This window comes from Poromitra crassiceps (genome assembly GCF_964638095.1).
Source record: "Poromitra crassiceps genome assembly, chromosome: 18".
Classification (NCBI taxonomy): domain Eukaryota; kingdom Metazoa; phylum Chordata; class Actinopteri; order Beryciformes; family Melamphaidae; genus Poromitra; species Poromitra crassiceps.
In genome coordinates this window covers 19,059,532-19,075,947 of record NC_139636.1, presented here as the reverse complement: position 1 = coordinate 19,075,947, position 16,416 = coordinate 19,059,532, and the positions used below count along the sequence as shown (strand labels likewise).

At 45.2% G+C, this 16,416-nt stretch overlaps 1 protein-coding gene across 1 annotated transcript in view; it reads right to left on the bottom strand.

The window, feature by feature from the left end:
• Window positions 1-4,510: 4,510 nt before the first annotated feature.
• The window catches only part of kiaa1549la (KIAA1549-like a), a gene marked incomplete at both ends in the record, with an annotated part of 60,688 nt that continues 48,782 nt past the window's right edge, over window positions 4,511-16,416 (bottom strand). Inside the window, 7 exons of the mRNA XM_083654747.1 lie at window positions 4,511-4,540; window positions 4,775-4,929; window positions 5,189-5,334; window positions 7,346-7,443; window positions 9,069-9,234; window positions 9,815-10,056; window positions 14,837-14,969. Coding sequence (XP_083510873.1) covers window positions 4,511-4,540; window positions 4,775-4,929; window positions 5,189-5,334; window positions 7,346-7,443; window positions 9,069-9,234; window positions 9,815-10,056; window positions 14,837-14,969 — 970 coding nt within the window. The remainder of the gene's footprint in view (window positions 4,541-4,774; window positions 4,930-5,188; window positions 5,335-7,345; window positions 7,444-9,068; window positions 9,235-9,814; window positions 10,057-14,836; window positions 14,970-16,416) is intronic.

The following is a 16,416-nucleotide window of genomic DNA, read 5'->3' as shown; positions in this document are numbered from 1 at the left end:
AACAGCCTTTTTGCATTGAGTCTGCTAAGGTTTGGGATGTTTATGAAAGTGCATTTGATAATTCATAGTAATTAATATTGTATCTCTACATTGCACTACTACATCTTTATATAAACTCTATCTCATTGCCTGCCCTGCATCAATTACAATTGAAATCTAATACTCTATTATTTGGTTTTGATTCCATTAGGAATGCCCGCCTTAATACATGGGGACACTATATCTTAGCTGTTTGATTTCCACTTGAAGGTAATACAGTATATGGCTATAGTCTCCTGATGTACCATCTACTGTACATAATGTGGAGGCTTAAATATAGTGTGCTTACAGGGTTTCAGTTTTCTCTGGAAAACTGACGCCAATTAGAATTTAGACTTTGTATCTTTCTCCATGATAAAACGTTGCACTATTTAGGCTATTATGGCTATAGTGACTTTGCTCAAACATAAAACACAGTAAGATCTGCCTAGCAACAAACTCACCGCCTGAAATATATCATCTGTAATATATTATGTTGTGTTGGTAATACAATGCGTGTGGAAGAAGATGACCTGGTTGACAGAAATCTAGGAAACTGAAAAACAGTCTTGACTGTCTTTCATCGTGAAATGGATGATTTAAAGTAAGAAAAATGGCATCAGACAAACTGCATCAGAACAATATCGAGCAAAGCGTCCCTTCCCACAGCACTTGCATAAATCTCTTCAATAGATCATCTGCTATATACAGTAATACATCTACTCATTAAATGTACTGCCCATCCAGGCCCGGAAATCCTCTTGAACCGTACGACACCTTAGTCCAGTGACCAAAAACCTTGATCAAACCCATCTCATCAAGTCCAAAATAACCGAAAAGTCAAATCTCCTTATACAGTAGAATACAGTAGACACCTTTCAAGTAAAACAACTTTTTTTGTAAAGAATAGTCGTGTGATCCACATCATCGAAACAGACCTGAGTCAAACCAGAAGTGAAATCAGTTGTGATCACACACATCAGAGGTCATACATTTGTTGTATGGGTCAGCATTCGTGCCATCGTCTTACCCACAGAAATGCATTTGATTTCTGAAATTTGATGATTTCAAATAGTATTTTTGACCCAGGTCTGCGCAACGGTTAGCAGACAAAAACTTCATAATCAGACAGAACATACAGTGACTAATTAAATTGTTTTCATTGCTGAATCCGATGAATGAAAAAGGTAAACAAGTAATTATTTTAAAAGTACAGAAATGCCATTGTCGTCATCATCATCAACGCACATCGAAGCCGCCGATTTCTCTTTTTGCCTTGAAATAAGGTGAGCGGAGAAACACTCACTGCATCTTTTTGTACAGTAATACATTGGAAATAATCAATGCACAAAAGTAAAAGACAAAGCACACAAATATCCCAAAACTGAAATTGAGACCGCTCAAGACACTTTTTTTTTGTTCTTTTCTGATCTTTTCCTTAGGTTTTTTGTTTGTTTTCCACTGAAGTTTAAAATACACATATTAACCGGCTGTAGGTTTACATAGGAATTTGGATTTGTCAAAAAAAAGCACAGTTTTAAGTCAGTCCAGCCTCACCGGCCTCATGGTGGACCTTAACGGACAAGTCCAGTATGGTCCGGTCCGGTCCGGTCCGATCCAGTTCAAACCAGGGATAGACTACTGGCCATGGCTGGGGCACTACCAAAACGATAATGCGGCGCTGAATGCCATCGTCTGCTGGGCGGATGGCAGTTACTGTTCCATGATGGCCGGGGCCCAAAATGGCTGACAGGTTGTTGTATACACACTGTGCACTGCACTCGCGCTGTTCACTCCTACTCCTGCTCCCACATCTGCTGTTACAGTAAGCAAGGCAGCGCAGCTACACCCGACTCAGCTCAGCTCAACAGTGTGAGGGGCCTCTTGCTGGAAGGTGGAGGTGCCTAGGGGGTCTCCACAGATGAGGCAGTCTACATACAGATAGTAACAGGGGGCCCTGAGGGGCCAGTAAGGGGCCGGGGAGGCCAGGGGCTCAGGGAGCAGAGAGAGAGAGCGAGAGAGAGAGAGGGAGAGAGAGAGGGAGAGAGAGAGAGGGAGAGAGAGACAGAGAGAGAGAGAGAGAGAGAGGGAGAGAGAGAGAGGGAGAGAGAGAGAGAGAGAGGGAGAGAGAGAGAGAGAGAGAGAGAGAGAGAGAGAGAGAGAGAGAGAGAGAGAGAGTGTTACGGCTGATTAGCATTTGGTAAGGGGAATGCAGAGTAGTTTGGACTAGGTTCAGGGACTAATAAAGCATTGGAGTTGTGGGCAGACTGGGGGAGGAAGAAGACTTGTAATTGAAGTGGGCCATGAGAAGATAGCGTAGACAGGGCAGATTGAAGTCAAGGCCAGGCCATCTGAGGGAAGCAGGGAGGTACACTCAGGCGAGGCATGGGTGAAAAGCTGAATGGAATTAGGAAAAGGCGAGCCAAGACAGTGAAGGTGGGTGGATAAAACTCCAGAGGGTTTTCAGTAAGAGGGAGGCCCTCTGTTCATCCAGACCAGAGGACACCTGGAGGAGAAGAGAGTAACATATCCTGCTCAAATGAGACGTACAGGACAGTTGTGAGTGCAGTTATCAGTCAGAAGGTACAGTACTGTTATGTGTCTAGGATGTCTATGTGTCTTCATCCAATCAAAACGTCTGTTAGACATTTTAAGATGAATGGCATTTCACATCTCACTACAGAAGGTGGAGGGTTGTGTAGACTCAAGGCTGTAGCCTGGGAACTTTTGGGTGTATGCAACATAGCTGATACCATGTGATACTTTCTACGCGTTCATGTGCATATGAGGCTGCCTCACGTACAGTATCCTGTGTCGGTTTGGAGCATATGGGTAGTGTTAATTTGGATAGGATGTGCACGATTGACACGCTGGCCCATTTCCACCGCTGGTATTAGCGCTGCCCCGCCCAGCTTGTCTCGCTTTTTTGTCTCATTCCACCCATATGGATGCAGGATACGCACACACACGTATTAAAAGCAAGTATCTCTCCTTCCTAACACTGATCATGCTTTGGCTCTGTGGGCGCCTGCACTCTGGAACAACTTGCCCCAGGAATTTTAGAGCAGGAAAGCAAAAATCATATGTTAAATGACTTCTTTTAGACTTGAGTAAATGTCATGTGTTAATGGATTGATCTTATCAAGCGTTTGACGAAGAGCTTCAGCTCGAAATGTCACGCAATGAAAAATAATCAAACAGGAGCTCTTTGTTGAGCGGATTCTCTTTCATGAATTTTTATCTTCCTTTTTATTCTTGTGGGTTTTTTCAGTAATTACTTGCTTCATTGTATCTGCCTTGTTCTTATGAACACATTTTATAAGCTTTGTCTTTTAGAGAAAGTGCTATACTTCTATTGTAAAGTTCATAAAGCAAAGTAATGCATAAAGTAATGCATGTTTCTGGCTCACAGATTTACTGAATTTTGAGGACTTCATTACCCAGAAATCATGTAGGCTAATGTGACATCAGCAAACATATTTAGGGCCATAAGATTTTATTTATTTACTTACTTACTTATTTATTTATTTATTTACGTGCAGTACTGTAACATCCTTCCATTGTTGCATCTTTGAATTACAGTAAGATCCAAATGAGCCCGAAAGTTTTTGAATAGAAGTTATCACCCACAGTAAATGTACCCGACATTAACACTGTCTTTACGTATAAATATACACAACACTCCAACTCGTCTTTGGGAAATGGGGAGAGAGTGAAAAAAGGCAAACTACAAATGATCTGGTCAGTATACTATCACACTCTGTACTATGAATATAAACTACAAATGATCTGCTCAGTATACTATCACGTTCTGTACTATGAATATAAACTACAAATGATCTGCTCAGTATACTATCACGTTCTGTACTATGAATATAAACTACAAATGATCTGCTCAGTATACTATCACGCTCTGTACTATGAATATAAACTACAAATGATCTGCTCAGTATACTATCACGTTCTGTACTATAAATATAAACTACAAATGATCTGGTCAGTATACTATCACGCTCTGTACTATGAATATAAACTACAAATGATCTGGTCAGTATACTATCACGCTCTGTACTATGAATATAAACTACAAATGATCTGCTCAGTATACTATCACGTTCTGTACTATAAATATTTAAAAAAAAATCCTTCTCAAATGCTACATGTTACTTATTCCTTCTCAAACTACTTCCTACATGGTGCTACTCTAGTCTATCAAAATACCTTAGCTGTCATTGATTGTGTTGCATAGTTGTTTTCTGTACTGTTGACAAAATGTGATATTGTAAGTCGCTTTGGACAAAAGCATCTGCTAAATGACGTAATGTAATGAATATAAACTACAAATGATCTGGTCAGTATACTATCGCGCTCTGTACTATGAATATAAATTACAAATGATCTGGTCAGTATACTATCATGTTCGGTACTATGAATATAAAACAACCCACCAAGATATCGGCTGTTTCCACTCAGTGTCAGAGAGGAAGGGACTTCAGCAGATGGTCTCCAGATGACGCGAGTTCTGCAGGGAGAGATGGAGGAACGGCTTCAGACTGGAGAGTCACACAGCCATGCACCAACAGAAACGCTTCTCAAAACTCATCCTGCATCAGACTACTGTAGAAACCTGGCATGACACCAATTTACAAATGTGTGTGTGTGTGTGTGTGTGTGTGTGTGTGTGTGTGTGTGTGTGTGTGTGTGTGTGTGTGTGTGTGTGTGTGTGTGTGTGTGTGTGCGTGTCTATCTGTCTCACCGGTGTGTCGTTCCACTGCCGCGGGAGGTCTTCAGGCTCGGGGGGGTAGGACATCCAGGAGGGGCTGCGGTAGGAGGAGGGCGGTGACATGACAAAGTAGTCTGAGTAACCCGGGCGGTTGGCTGATATGGCGTAGACTGCTGTCATGGGGTTTCCTGCAAGACACACAGAAGTGTTTAGCCAACGGGTGAAGGGTTATGGACAGAGACTTTATACAAATATGGACAAGACACACAGAAGGGTTTAGCCAACGGGTGACGGGTTAGGCACAGAGACTGTATACGAATATAGACGTAGCCACCGTGATGTCACCCATTGGTTTGTGGACTCCAGTTTCACATTGTGACCGTCGCCATCTTTACCAGCCGCGACACACACACACACACACACACACACACACACACACACACACACCTGAGTAGGTGGTGATGGACTGGTCCACAGTGACGGCAGGGAAGGGGGCTCTGGACAGTGGCAGGTAGGGGGCGCCGTTGTGCTGCTGGCTCGGCAGTTCTGAGGGCTCCGACACGCGAGGCTTCAGACTCACATCTGGAGTGGAGCTGTAGGGAGCAGAGGGGGGAGGCATCATGTTGAACTGCTAAGCTATAAACAATCACACAAATACTGTACTGTACATGATTTACCATATGCCATTTACAGCAGTGGACTCTAGTTCAAAACAGGAGTTCCATACATTCTGTATAGGGTGCATTTGAGAAACACTGTGGGGATGGGGAAGGGTCACACAGAGTACTGTATTGTGTCACACAGTACTTTCAGTGCGATTGTGTCTAGCTGAGCGAGATAAACCTAGCATGCACCAACTCATATTTCCACATACTCTGCCTATTAAGGAAATAAGAGCACATGCAGTATTACAGGACGCGTTATTCCACAGAAGAAGAGAGAAGAGGCAGAGATGTTAATCACTGTACATGCAGTTATACTGTGCATGCAGGCAGTCAGGAGTGATTGTGTGATACTGTATGACTACAGTACAAATGAGCATTTCAGTCACATTGCGGTAAATATTATTACGTGTAATCTGTTGCAGCCAGCCATTACCAAGAAACTGTTTAGCCTAATGTGGCAAAATTGATTGTTTTTTTATGGTGCATTATTCCTCTGAGTTCATCTCAAGTCTGTGTTTTCAAGACAGACAAATCTTTGCCCTAATCTCTTTATAATGGTTCTCGGGGGGCGTCATCCCTCCCTGCCCATTTGGAAACCAGACAGAATGATGTCAGTTAATGATGTCAGATGTCACCGTGCCTACTTTCTCTCTCACAGTGGATACTCATTAAAATGCTGCACTGCCAGCAAGACACAAACACATCTGTTGGATGCCATTAGAGTGGTTATTATTAAGTACTGAGATATTTCTACTTGTGGTTTTCTGGCAAAAATAATGCTGGCACACCCGCAGCTCTGATTTAAAACACAATTTGTAATAATTTGAGGATTATAATACTAAAGTGAAAAAAGGAGCTTACTGGTTACTTACTACGAGAAATTTAATCCAGAAGTGTTGGTGCACAGGTAACCTCAGGTTTACATACAATGTACAACTTCATACAAAATAAGAGACACGGGCAGGAAAACGCAACGCGTTTCAACCTCACTGGGTCTTCATCAGGCTATTTTGAGGATTATAATGCTGACATAGCAGACTCAGTCAAAGACCATAAATCCTAAATAATTTTTTCTTCCGAGAAATGCTTGTGCGCAGCGACTATTTTTGTATTTTCTTGAGTTTGTTTCAGTCAGCCTGCAGCACATCACTCACTCGCTGCTGGAAAAGGTTCTCCACCGCTCGCAAGTATTATTCTCTCAGTCACCACAAGATGGCGAACCCGCCCCACCGTGCAAACCCAAGTAGCTGAACAGTCAATCAATCTCTGCAGCTAAAGTGCCCAGCAACACGGTGCACACAGCAACAGCATTTAAATGAAGGAGCTGCTCAGTTCAAATGATGCAGACATTATGTGCCCTTGCCCACAGTAATGAGAGGGGGAGCGAGTGAGAGAGAGAGCGAGGGAGAGAGAGAGAGTGAGAGAGGGGGAGAGAGTGAGAGAGAGCGAGAGAGAGAGAGAGAGAGAGAGAGAGAGAAATATGGGTTGGGTTCGGTTGAGGGCATTCAGTTCAAACGATGCTGATTAAAATTCGGTAAGTTTTTCCACTAAATATTCTCCTCTGCCTTCTCCACTAATAATTTATACATTTATTCATTTATTTATCAGACAGTGATTAGTTCCAGCAGTGCGTTTTGATTGGCTGAGAAGTGTTCCAACTTCCAAGAGCCCATTATAAAAAGGCACATGAACACATTTTTCAAAATTTGCTCTCCAAATATAATTATGGGGCATATGCTCAATGCAATAGAGGTGTTGCAGCCAGCACAGCTAACTGTGCAGGCCAATTATTCCAGTCCTTGTCTGTAATGTTTTGCTTATTTGCATGAAAGGTATATATGCCATGTCGTGTGTGTGTGTGTGTGTGTGTGTGTGTGTGTGTGTGTGTGTGTGTGTGTGTGTGTGTGTGTGTGTGTGCGAGTGTGCGTGCGTGCGGTACCGTAGTAGTGAGGTTCCAGGAGGCGGTCCTGGTCGCGAGGGGATCAGAGGGGGCGGGGACCCGATGCCCATATCAGGAAGCTGGGTGAACCTGAAGCCCTGCAGCAGCCACAAGTACACAACTTAAGCATTCCTCTGACGCTCGTCTACTGATTTGAACCAGTAAGTGCAAAGTATAGAATACATCACTGGTTATGAATGACATATTTGTAAGCAGCAACCAAAGGACCCATGCAGGGCACGGCAACACAATGCTACAGTAAGAACTAGATAGAAGCTCAGTCAGAGAGAGTGCATCTAACCCACACACAAATTGAAGATGTACTAGACAATTGTGCATGCTGGTAGCCCCAAATGGCAGCAAGAGGTCAATCTCAATGTTTACCAGCTCAGTGGCCTTGTGGTTTGAGTGTCCGCCCTGAGATTGGGAGGTTGTGAGTTCGATCCCCGGTCGAGTCATACCAAAAACTATAAAAATGAGACACATTAGCCTCCCTGCTTGGCACTCAGCATCAAAGGGTTGAAATTGGGGGGTTAGATCACCATATGATTCCCGAGCGCGGCACTGCTGCCGCACCGGGATGGGTCAAATACGCAAAAACAAATTTCGCACACTCAGGTGTGTGACAATCAGTGGGACTTTACCTTTACCTTAATCTGAATTTTCAAAAGCCAGAAATAACACAACATGACATCTGCAGCACAGCAAACTGTGCACTCCTGAAGCCTACATGTCTGTAAACCCCCTCCCTTGGTTGCCTGACTTGTTGACAATGCAGCATATAGCTCAGACTAGTCAAACTCTTTATGGCACCATTCAAAATATCTTATAGTGTATGTACAATACTTTGGGGGAGCTAGTGTTGTGAAGTGTCAGTGAATTGGGTGCAATCTCAATTTGAACAGCCGTGCCTCAGCCTTGCCTACACATAACAAGTATGCGGGCAAAATAAAGAGATTTACATATAATTTACAAGCAGCATGACCATGACAGACTGAAAGAGGCTTTATTTTTGGACCAGCAGTATTTCCACTCACTGCACACAGTGAATGGCATGGCTTTCTGACTTGGTTATTTTGGCGATATAACCTTTATGGTCCTTACACATCGGGAGCGATGCGAATATACGGCACGAAATTGCGATGCGAGTTTTGACCCACCTGTCAATCACAGCCACAGATGTGTACACGTCGGAAGCGAATTTCTGAAAAATCGACCGTGGTTCGAAAAAATAAACACCGCAATAACGCTGGGCGAAACTTCGCCGTTGGTATGCACGGTTGCATTGACTGATATAGGTTCGGAAAATAATATTGACGTGCAAATTAATCGCACGAAAAAAACGTGCTCGGTGTGTAAGGACCTTTAGTCTCTCTGAGCCTGTCAGTACAAAAGAGTAAGACAATCTGGTCTGGTCTTTCCCATAAAATAGAGTTACCAGGTTAATTGAACTGAAAGCTAGGAAGGAGCAATATAGATTAAGGGGAGGCAATGGTTTAAAAAATGAGTTTTAACCTTGATGCAAACAGCAAATAGATTGTGCACCCACTTGTAAAAACAGAATAAATGCTTTCGATTTTTTTCCATCATCGTCTGCTGATTTTCTGCACACAAATTCCCCCCCCCTCCCTTCCCACCACCATGCAACTCTATAATCTGCCTTTTGTTGCTGCTTAGAGTAGAATGGTCTTGTCTCGCTCCAGTCTCTCACATCGGTGCTCACCGGCTTGGGCAGGCTACACTGGTGCATGTCCCCGTAGCCGGCGGCGCTCCTCTGCCTGCCGCCACAGGGGTGGTTGATGGTGCCGGGGGCGCTGGTCACCCCCTCGCTGTAGGGGCTGGTGTGGGACGGGTTATAGGCGCTGTGGGCGTGGTGGTGGTGGTGGTGGCTGTTGGCGAGAGAGTTCAAGGTTCAAGGTTTCTTTATTTGGTACCCGAAGGTAAACTATTTATGCACACAGGAAGTTCAAGAGGAAAGTGATGAGAGAGACAGGTACACAAACTAGAACATAAAAACACGGCATGGTGAGGAAACCAAATCCAAAAGTTGCGTATCATCTAGGGCTACATCTAACAATTACTTTCATCATCAATTAATCTGTCGATTATTTCCTCGACTAATTGATTAGTTTTCCCCAAAGTCCAAGATGACATCCTCAAATGTCTTCTTTTGTTCTGATCAACAGTCCACAACCCAAAGATAATCCCTTTACTGTCATAATAGACTAAAGAAACCACAAAATATGTACATACAAATTTGTCTAGATGATTAATTGATTATAAAAAAATGGTTGGGGATTACTTTTCTGTCGATCGACTAATCGATTAATCATTGCAGCTACAGTATATAAAACTCTCGTTGTAGGTTTACACTCTACAGTTACTCTCTCCCTGTCTCCCCACACAATGCTGCACATAATCAAGCAGATGTGCTGAAAAACAGAATATCCTTTAAAAATACACACTTACTTGGTGGGAGGGGAGGGCGGGTCATGGTCCGGAGGTGCCAGACTGAAGGCGTTGCCTAGCAACATGTGCATCTGCGTGCGGACCTCATCAATGGAGGGCTGAGAGCTGAGTGTGGAGGAGTCTGAGCCGCGGTGAGCCTTCACCCCCAGGCTGCTGGTCCCGGTACCGGTCGAGCCCCCACCGTAGCCCAGAGAGCTCATCAGCCGGTCCACGTTGGTCTCCTCAAACGGCTCCTGCTCGCCCTGTGAGACGCACACACACTGTCAGAGGGAGGTTGGTCCCCTGTGAGACGCACACACACTGTCCGAGAGAGGTTGGTCCCCTGTGAGACGCACACACACTGTCTGAGAGAGGTTGGTCCCCTGTGAGACGCACACACACTGTCAGAGGGAGGTTGGTCCCCTGTGAGACGCACACACACTGTCTGATGGAGGTTGGTCCGCTGTGAGATGCACACACACTGTCAGAGAGAGGTTGGTCCCCTGTGAGATGCACACACACACACACACACACACACACACACTGTCAGAGGGAGGTTGGTCCCCTGTGAGACGCACACACACACTGTCTGAGAGAGGTTGGTCCCCTGTGAGATGCACACACACACACACACTGTCAGAGGGAGGTTGGTCCCCTGTGAGACGCACACACACACTGTCAGATGGAGGTTGGTCCCCTGTGAGATGCACACACACACACACACTGTCAGAGGGAGGTTGGTCCGCTGTGAGACGTACACACACTGTCAGATGGAGGTTGGTCCCCTGTGAGATGCACACACACACACACACTGTCAGATGGAGGTTGGTCCGCTGTGAGACGCTCACACACTGTCAGATGGAGGTTGGTCCCCTGTGAGACGCACACACACTGTCAGAGGGAGGTTGGTCTGTTGGTCAACTACGTTTAGTGATGAGAGCATGGACATCAAAGTCAACCATGCGTCTCTGGTAGATCATTGGCTCTGATGCAACAATAATTTTTATTATCGATTAATCTTTTGATTATTTTCTCGACTAATCGATTACCGTAAATTCCGGACTATAAGCCGCACCTTTTTTCCCGTTTTTTGGCCTTTTTTGGCCCCTGCGGCTTATATAACGGTGCGGCTTATCTATGGATTTTTTCAAAAAAAAAAAAAAAAATCTCTCTTTTTTAGCACTCTTTCTAACTATAAATCCACTTCTGTTTTAATTTCCTCTCTTGCCCTCTTTTCACCACACCGCGGACACTGTGTGCACTGTAAAAAACAACACAGGTGGTGTTGTGTTATGTTGTTTTGTTGAAATGTTAATAAATGGGAGCTTCCTCAAACAGCCATCTCTTTCCCGACAATCCCCTCTGTGCATGAACCCTTACATATGGTAATTAAACATTAAAACACAATAAAAAATAAAATAAAAAAAACATTAAAACACCCGCGGCTTATAGTCCGGTGCGGCTTATATATGTAAAAAACAGTCAACTTTGCAGGTGCGGCTTATACACCGGTGCGGCTTATAGTCCGGAATTTACGGTAGTCGTTTGGTCTATAAAATGTCACAAGACGGTGAAAAATGCCGATCGCTTTTCCCCCAAAGCCCAAGATGACATCCTCAAATGTCTTCTTGACCAACAGTCCACAAGAATCAGTTTACTGTCATAGAAGACTAAAGAAACCAGAAAATATTCATATTTAAGAGGCTGGAACGAGGCAATTTTCATATTTTTTCTTAAAAATTTGTCTAAACGTTTAATCGATTATATATATATTTTTAAAGTTTGCGATTAATTTTCTGTCAATCGACAAATCGATGAATCGACTAATGGTTGCAGCTCTACTCTGGTGCATACATTTGACCAACTCCTTCACACAAACTGCCAGTCTTAGTTGCATATCATTTAAGATTACTCACCATTTAACTTGAGATCTGCTGTTTTTATTTCCTCACTAGTCGCCTCACTATGACTCAACACAGTGTCGGTAAAGTGTTAGCATGCAGCACCAGAGCCAATGATCTATCAGGGACACGTGGGTGTCTATGTTCTCATCACTGGGGACCATGACCAACAGGCCAATCTCCTCAGACTTGCTGTATACTTTGACAAATTATCACATTTCCAGTCCCTCATGCATGCAGGCTGCTGACTCAGAACGATCAGGAGGACAGATTGTGGGGTAAAACAGAGCGGACCAAAATTGAACTTAGACTTCTGTACAAGCACATTTGGTAAACGTTTACTGTAGGAATAGTTATGTGGACTGTTTCTGTGTCAGCTGCAATCACATAAAAAAATTCATAGATTTTTATGATTTGTGAAGGAACTGGTAATATCTGTGGATCTGCCTGCGCCAACTCCAATTAACACAGGCATCCAATGTATACAGTATCTGTCTCTCTCTCTATAAAGCTGTTACGGCCAGCACAGCTAACGAGTTAACACTGACTTCCCATAAAGCAGACAAATTACTGCAGTCCTTGCCTATAACGTTTTGCTTATTTGCATAAAAGTTATATGCCCCTCATGTCGTGTGTGTGTGTGTGTGTGAGAGAGACAGCTATGCTCAATGCACATGCCGCACACACACACACACACACACACACACACACACACACACACACACACACACACACACACCCCCAATGTTATCCATGTGCCATTTCAGAGGGGTTCAGCACATCCAAGGCTATTAACCGCTATGGGGTTTGCCATGTGAATCTGTGAATAGGCTATAATCATATTCAGAGTCATTGACATTCAGCTAGGTGTCGGCGCGCCTGCTGCTTACTGCGGCGCGGGGCCGAGGGGCGGCATGGAGACGCTGCACTCTCACTCCTGCCTTCCCTTTCTTCTGTCTCATCCATCTCCATTTTATCTCTCTGTTTCTTTCCTCTCGTGCTCTTTGGCTGCCTCTCAAATGAAGGAATCTGCCGTTCTCCCCCTTTTCTAATCTTTTGTCATTTCCCTGCCTCTCATTACTCTTGCTTTCCTCCCCCATTTTGCCGGTTTATAAAGTTCACCAAAAGGTAATTTACTATTCCCGTACGTGTGAACCAGGAGAATTCTCAAGCACAAGAAGAAGCACGTGAAAATGAGAACAGGAGAGAGAGAGAGAGAGAGAGAGAGGAGAGAGAGAGGTGAGAGAGGAGAGAGAGGGGAGAGAGAGAGAGGAGAGAGAGAGGTGAGAGAGGATTAGCATTAAAGGTGTGCTGAGAAGATTATTTCATTGTTGTTGTTGTTTTTTGACAAAGTGACAGAGCTTTACTTTGCCACAACTGTCATGTGACCCCTTTTGGAATAGACCAGACCTGCACATCCAAAGCGTCAAGGCCACGCCCCTTTTGGGGGGATAGAAAGAATGAATAGCGTTGTTGTGATGTTATTTTTGCCGTGTTTTTAGCTAGCATAGACAAAATACCAATTCATTTTAAAGAAAAAAGAAAGAAAGAAAGAAAGAAAGAAAGAAAGAAAGAAAGAACGAAAGAAAGAAAGAAAGAACGAAAGAAAGAAAGAAAGAAAGAAAGAAAGAAAGACACACATTATGCACTCGTTATCCATCCATCCATCGATCATACCTACAGTACATGGCTCATATTTGTGGGGACTGAAAGCTGAACTGTGTTTCAGTCGGCAACAGAATGGACTTCAGGATTCTGTTTGTGTTCAAAGCTCTGCATGGTGTAGCTGCTGGCTGACTTTCTGAACATCAGGCCGGCCTGCTCCGCTCTTCTGCTTGGCGGCCTCTGGCGGGCCCAACCTCCCAGTGAAGCCCTGGGTGATGGGGCTTTCACCTCCCAGTGAAGCCCTGGGTGATGGGGCTTTCACCTCCCAGTGAAGCCCTGGGTGATGGGGCTTTAACCTCCCAGTGAAGCCCTGGGTGATGTGGCTTTCACCTCCCAGTGAAGCCCTGGGTGATGGGGCTTTCACCTCCCAGTGAAGCCCTGGGTGATGGGGCTTTCACACCTCCCAGTGAAGCCCTGGGTGATGAGGCTTTAACCTCCCAGTGAAGCCCTGGGTGATGAGGCTTTCACCTCCCAGTGAAGCCCTGGGTGATGAGGCTTTAACCTCCCAGTGAAGTCCTGGGTGATGGGGCTTTCACCTCCCAGTGAAGCCCTGGGTGATGGGGCTTTCACCTCCCAGTGAAGCCCTGGGTGATGGGGCTTTAACCTCCCAGTGAAGCCCTGGGTGATGGGGCTTTCACCTCCCAGTGAAGCCCTGGGTGATGTGGCTTTCACCTCCCAGTTAAGCCCTGGGTGATGGGGCTTTCGCTGTGGCTGCGCTGATAATGCGGAATAGCTTTCCTCAAAGCCTGTGTGTATGTGTGTGTGTGTGTGTGTGTGTCTGCCCCTGCTGCTCAGCCTCCTCCTCTTCCTTTTTTTGTTTTACCAGTTTCAGTGGTGTTTGTGTCACCTGATGAATGTTAGTCCAATATTCAGTCTTTATTTTTTATTTTTTTTTAGCTCTGTTTCATTTGTGTCCACCAACTCCAGAGGGAAATATGTGTTTCTTTAATGTAAAATGTCACCTTTAGCCACTGTTTCCTGCCGCGGCAGGTCGGGAAAGAGCGCCCCTACAGGTCAGTGGCAGCAACTGACCTGCTGCAGCAGGTCGGTAAACAGCGCCCCTACAAACCTGCCACGGCAGGTCGGGAAACAGTGCCCCTACAGGTCAGTGGCAGCAACTGACCTTCCGCGGCAGGTCTGTAAACTGCCGAGGCAGCTGCCGCTGCCACGAATTAAGCCAGGCCTCTCTCAGCCTCAGAGCATCCAAATCCATCGGAATGTTGAAAACTTGTCTTAAACCTATTTTTTGGGGGAGATTTGACTGCATCCGGCATGATCTTCTAAGCTCTAGTTACAGTATATCTCTTATTTCGTGCTGGGATTTTGCTCTGGTCTTAATTCTACTGTTGTGTTCCATACTTGTGTTTCTTTTCCCCCCAAGAAAGTTGACTTGACTTGGACCTCAATAGACACTACCAGGTCCCTCCCTCCCTCCCTCCCTCCCTCCCTCCCTCCCTCTTCCATGTCAGCTACTCACATCGTAGCCGTTGTTGCGGATGCCCCTCCTGGACCGCTCCCTCAGCACCAGAAGGTCCATCTCTGTCTCCAGCGGGCTGGGGCTGCTCAGAGACTGCCGGCTCCAGTAGGTGGGCTCCCTGGGGTGGGAGTACCTGCAGGACCAAACGCCACCAACACTGATGATTGAATGAGCATTGTATTGTGCTGCTGCTGCTGCTGCTGCTCATGACAGTGATCGCCGGCACCTTTGCACACCGCTGGCCCCAAATGGCAGCAAGAGATAACTGCAGTGCCAGAGGACCAGACACTTTGTTTTTTCATGAACTAGAAATACTGTAGTTTGGATCAGTATTGTGTTATTAATAGATAGTGTGTAGAGTAGCAGAACAGACATTTAGATGAAAATGTCACCACACCACTCATACTCCCTACTCACACACCACTTAAGTAACTTTAGCTACTGATCAAGAATGATATGGCGGAAGAATACAATTGTATTATGATGTCATTATCATGGATTAATATATACTGTATATTGACCATTCACACTCTTAAAAAAAAGAAGCCATCAGCTTCCCTCTGACTAAAAATGCCTCTCAGCCATAAAGCATGACCTCTCATGGCTTATTGATTAAATAATGTATAATGGAATGAAATTATATAATAATAGAATTATTCATAATATTCAATAGCACAATTGGACTCTACTTTGAAAGTGGCCTCTGATCCTTTAGAGTGTTTTACATTCTGAATTTCAGATCATGTATATAGTTAATTAAACACTACACACATTTTGTGGCGGACCCCCTGGAGCCCCCTTGGAGTTTGGGAGCCACTGCTCTGGCCAGGGGTCCTACACATTTTCCATTTCAAAATTCCATACTTTTCCAGACTCAAATTTCCAGACATCTCTGTCAGACCATATTGACATCTGAGTACACAAGGGCGTCATTTTGTGTTGAAAAGTGGTGGGGACATGCGTGTGTGCTTGTGGGTTCGAGCCTCAGTCAGTTTTCAGGTCGTGGGTTCAAGCCTTTGTCAGTTTTGAATGGCGACAGCCAGAGGAAAGAGTGAATTGCTCTGAGAAAAACGAAGTGTGCCCCAGTGGCTCAGAGAGTATGGTTGCTGCCCAGCAGCATTGAGCTCATGGGTTCAAGCCTCTGTCAATTTTGAGGTTGTGGGTTCGAGCCTCAGTAATTTTTCCCCCCCCCCATTTTCTCCCCAATTGTACTTGGCCAATTTCCCCCCCTGCTGCCCTGGTCGCTGCTCCATCTCTGCCGATCTGGGGAGAGCTGAGACTAGCACCATGCTTCCTCCGACACATGCAGAGTTTCCAGCCACTTCTTTTCATCTGACAGGGGGAGCTTCACCGGCAGGACGTAGCACGTGGGAGGATCACACTATTCCCACCAGTTCCCTTCCACCCCGACCGACCAGAGGAGGCACCAGTGCAGCGACCAGGGCACATACCAGCAATCCGGCTTCCAGCCGCAGACACCAGCCAATCGTGCCTGTATGGATGCCCGACCAAGCCGGAGGTAACACGGGGGTGCGAACCTGCGACCCTCCTGTTGGTAGGCAGGGAATCTACTGCTACAC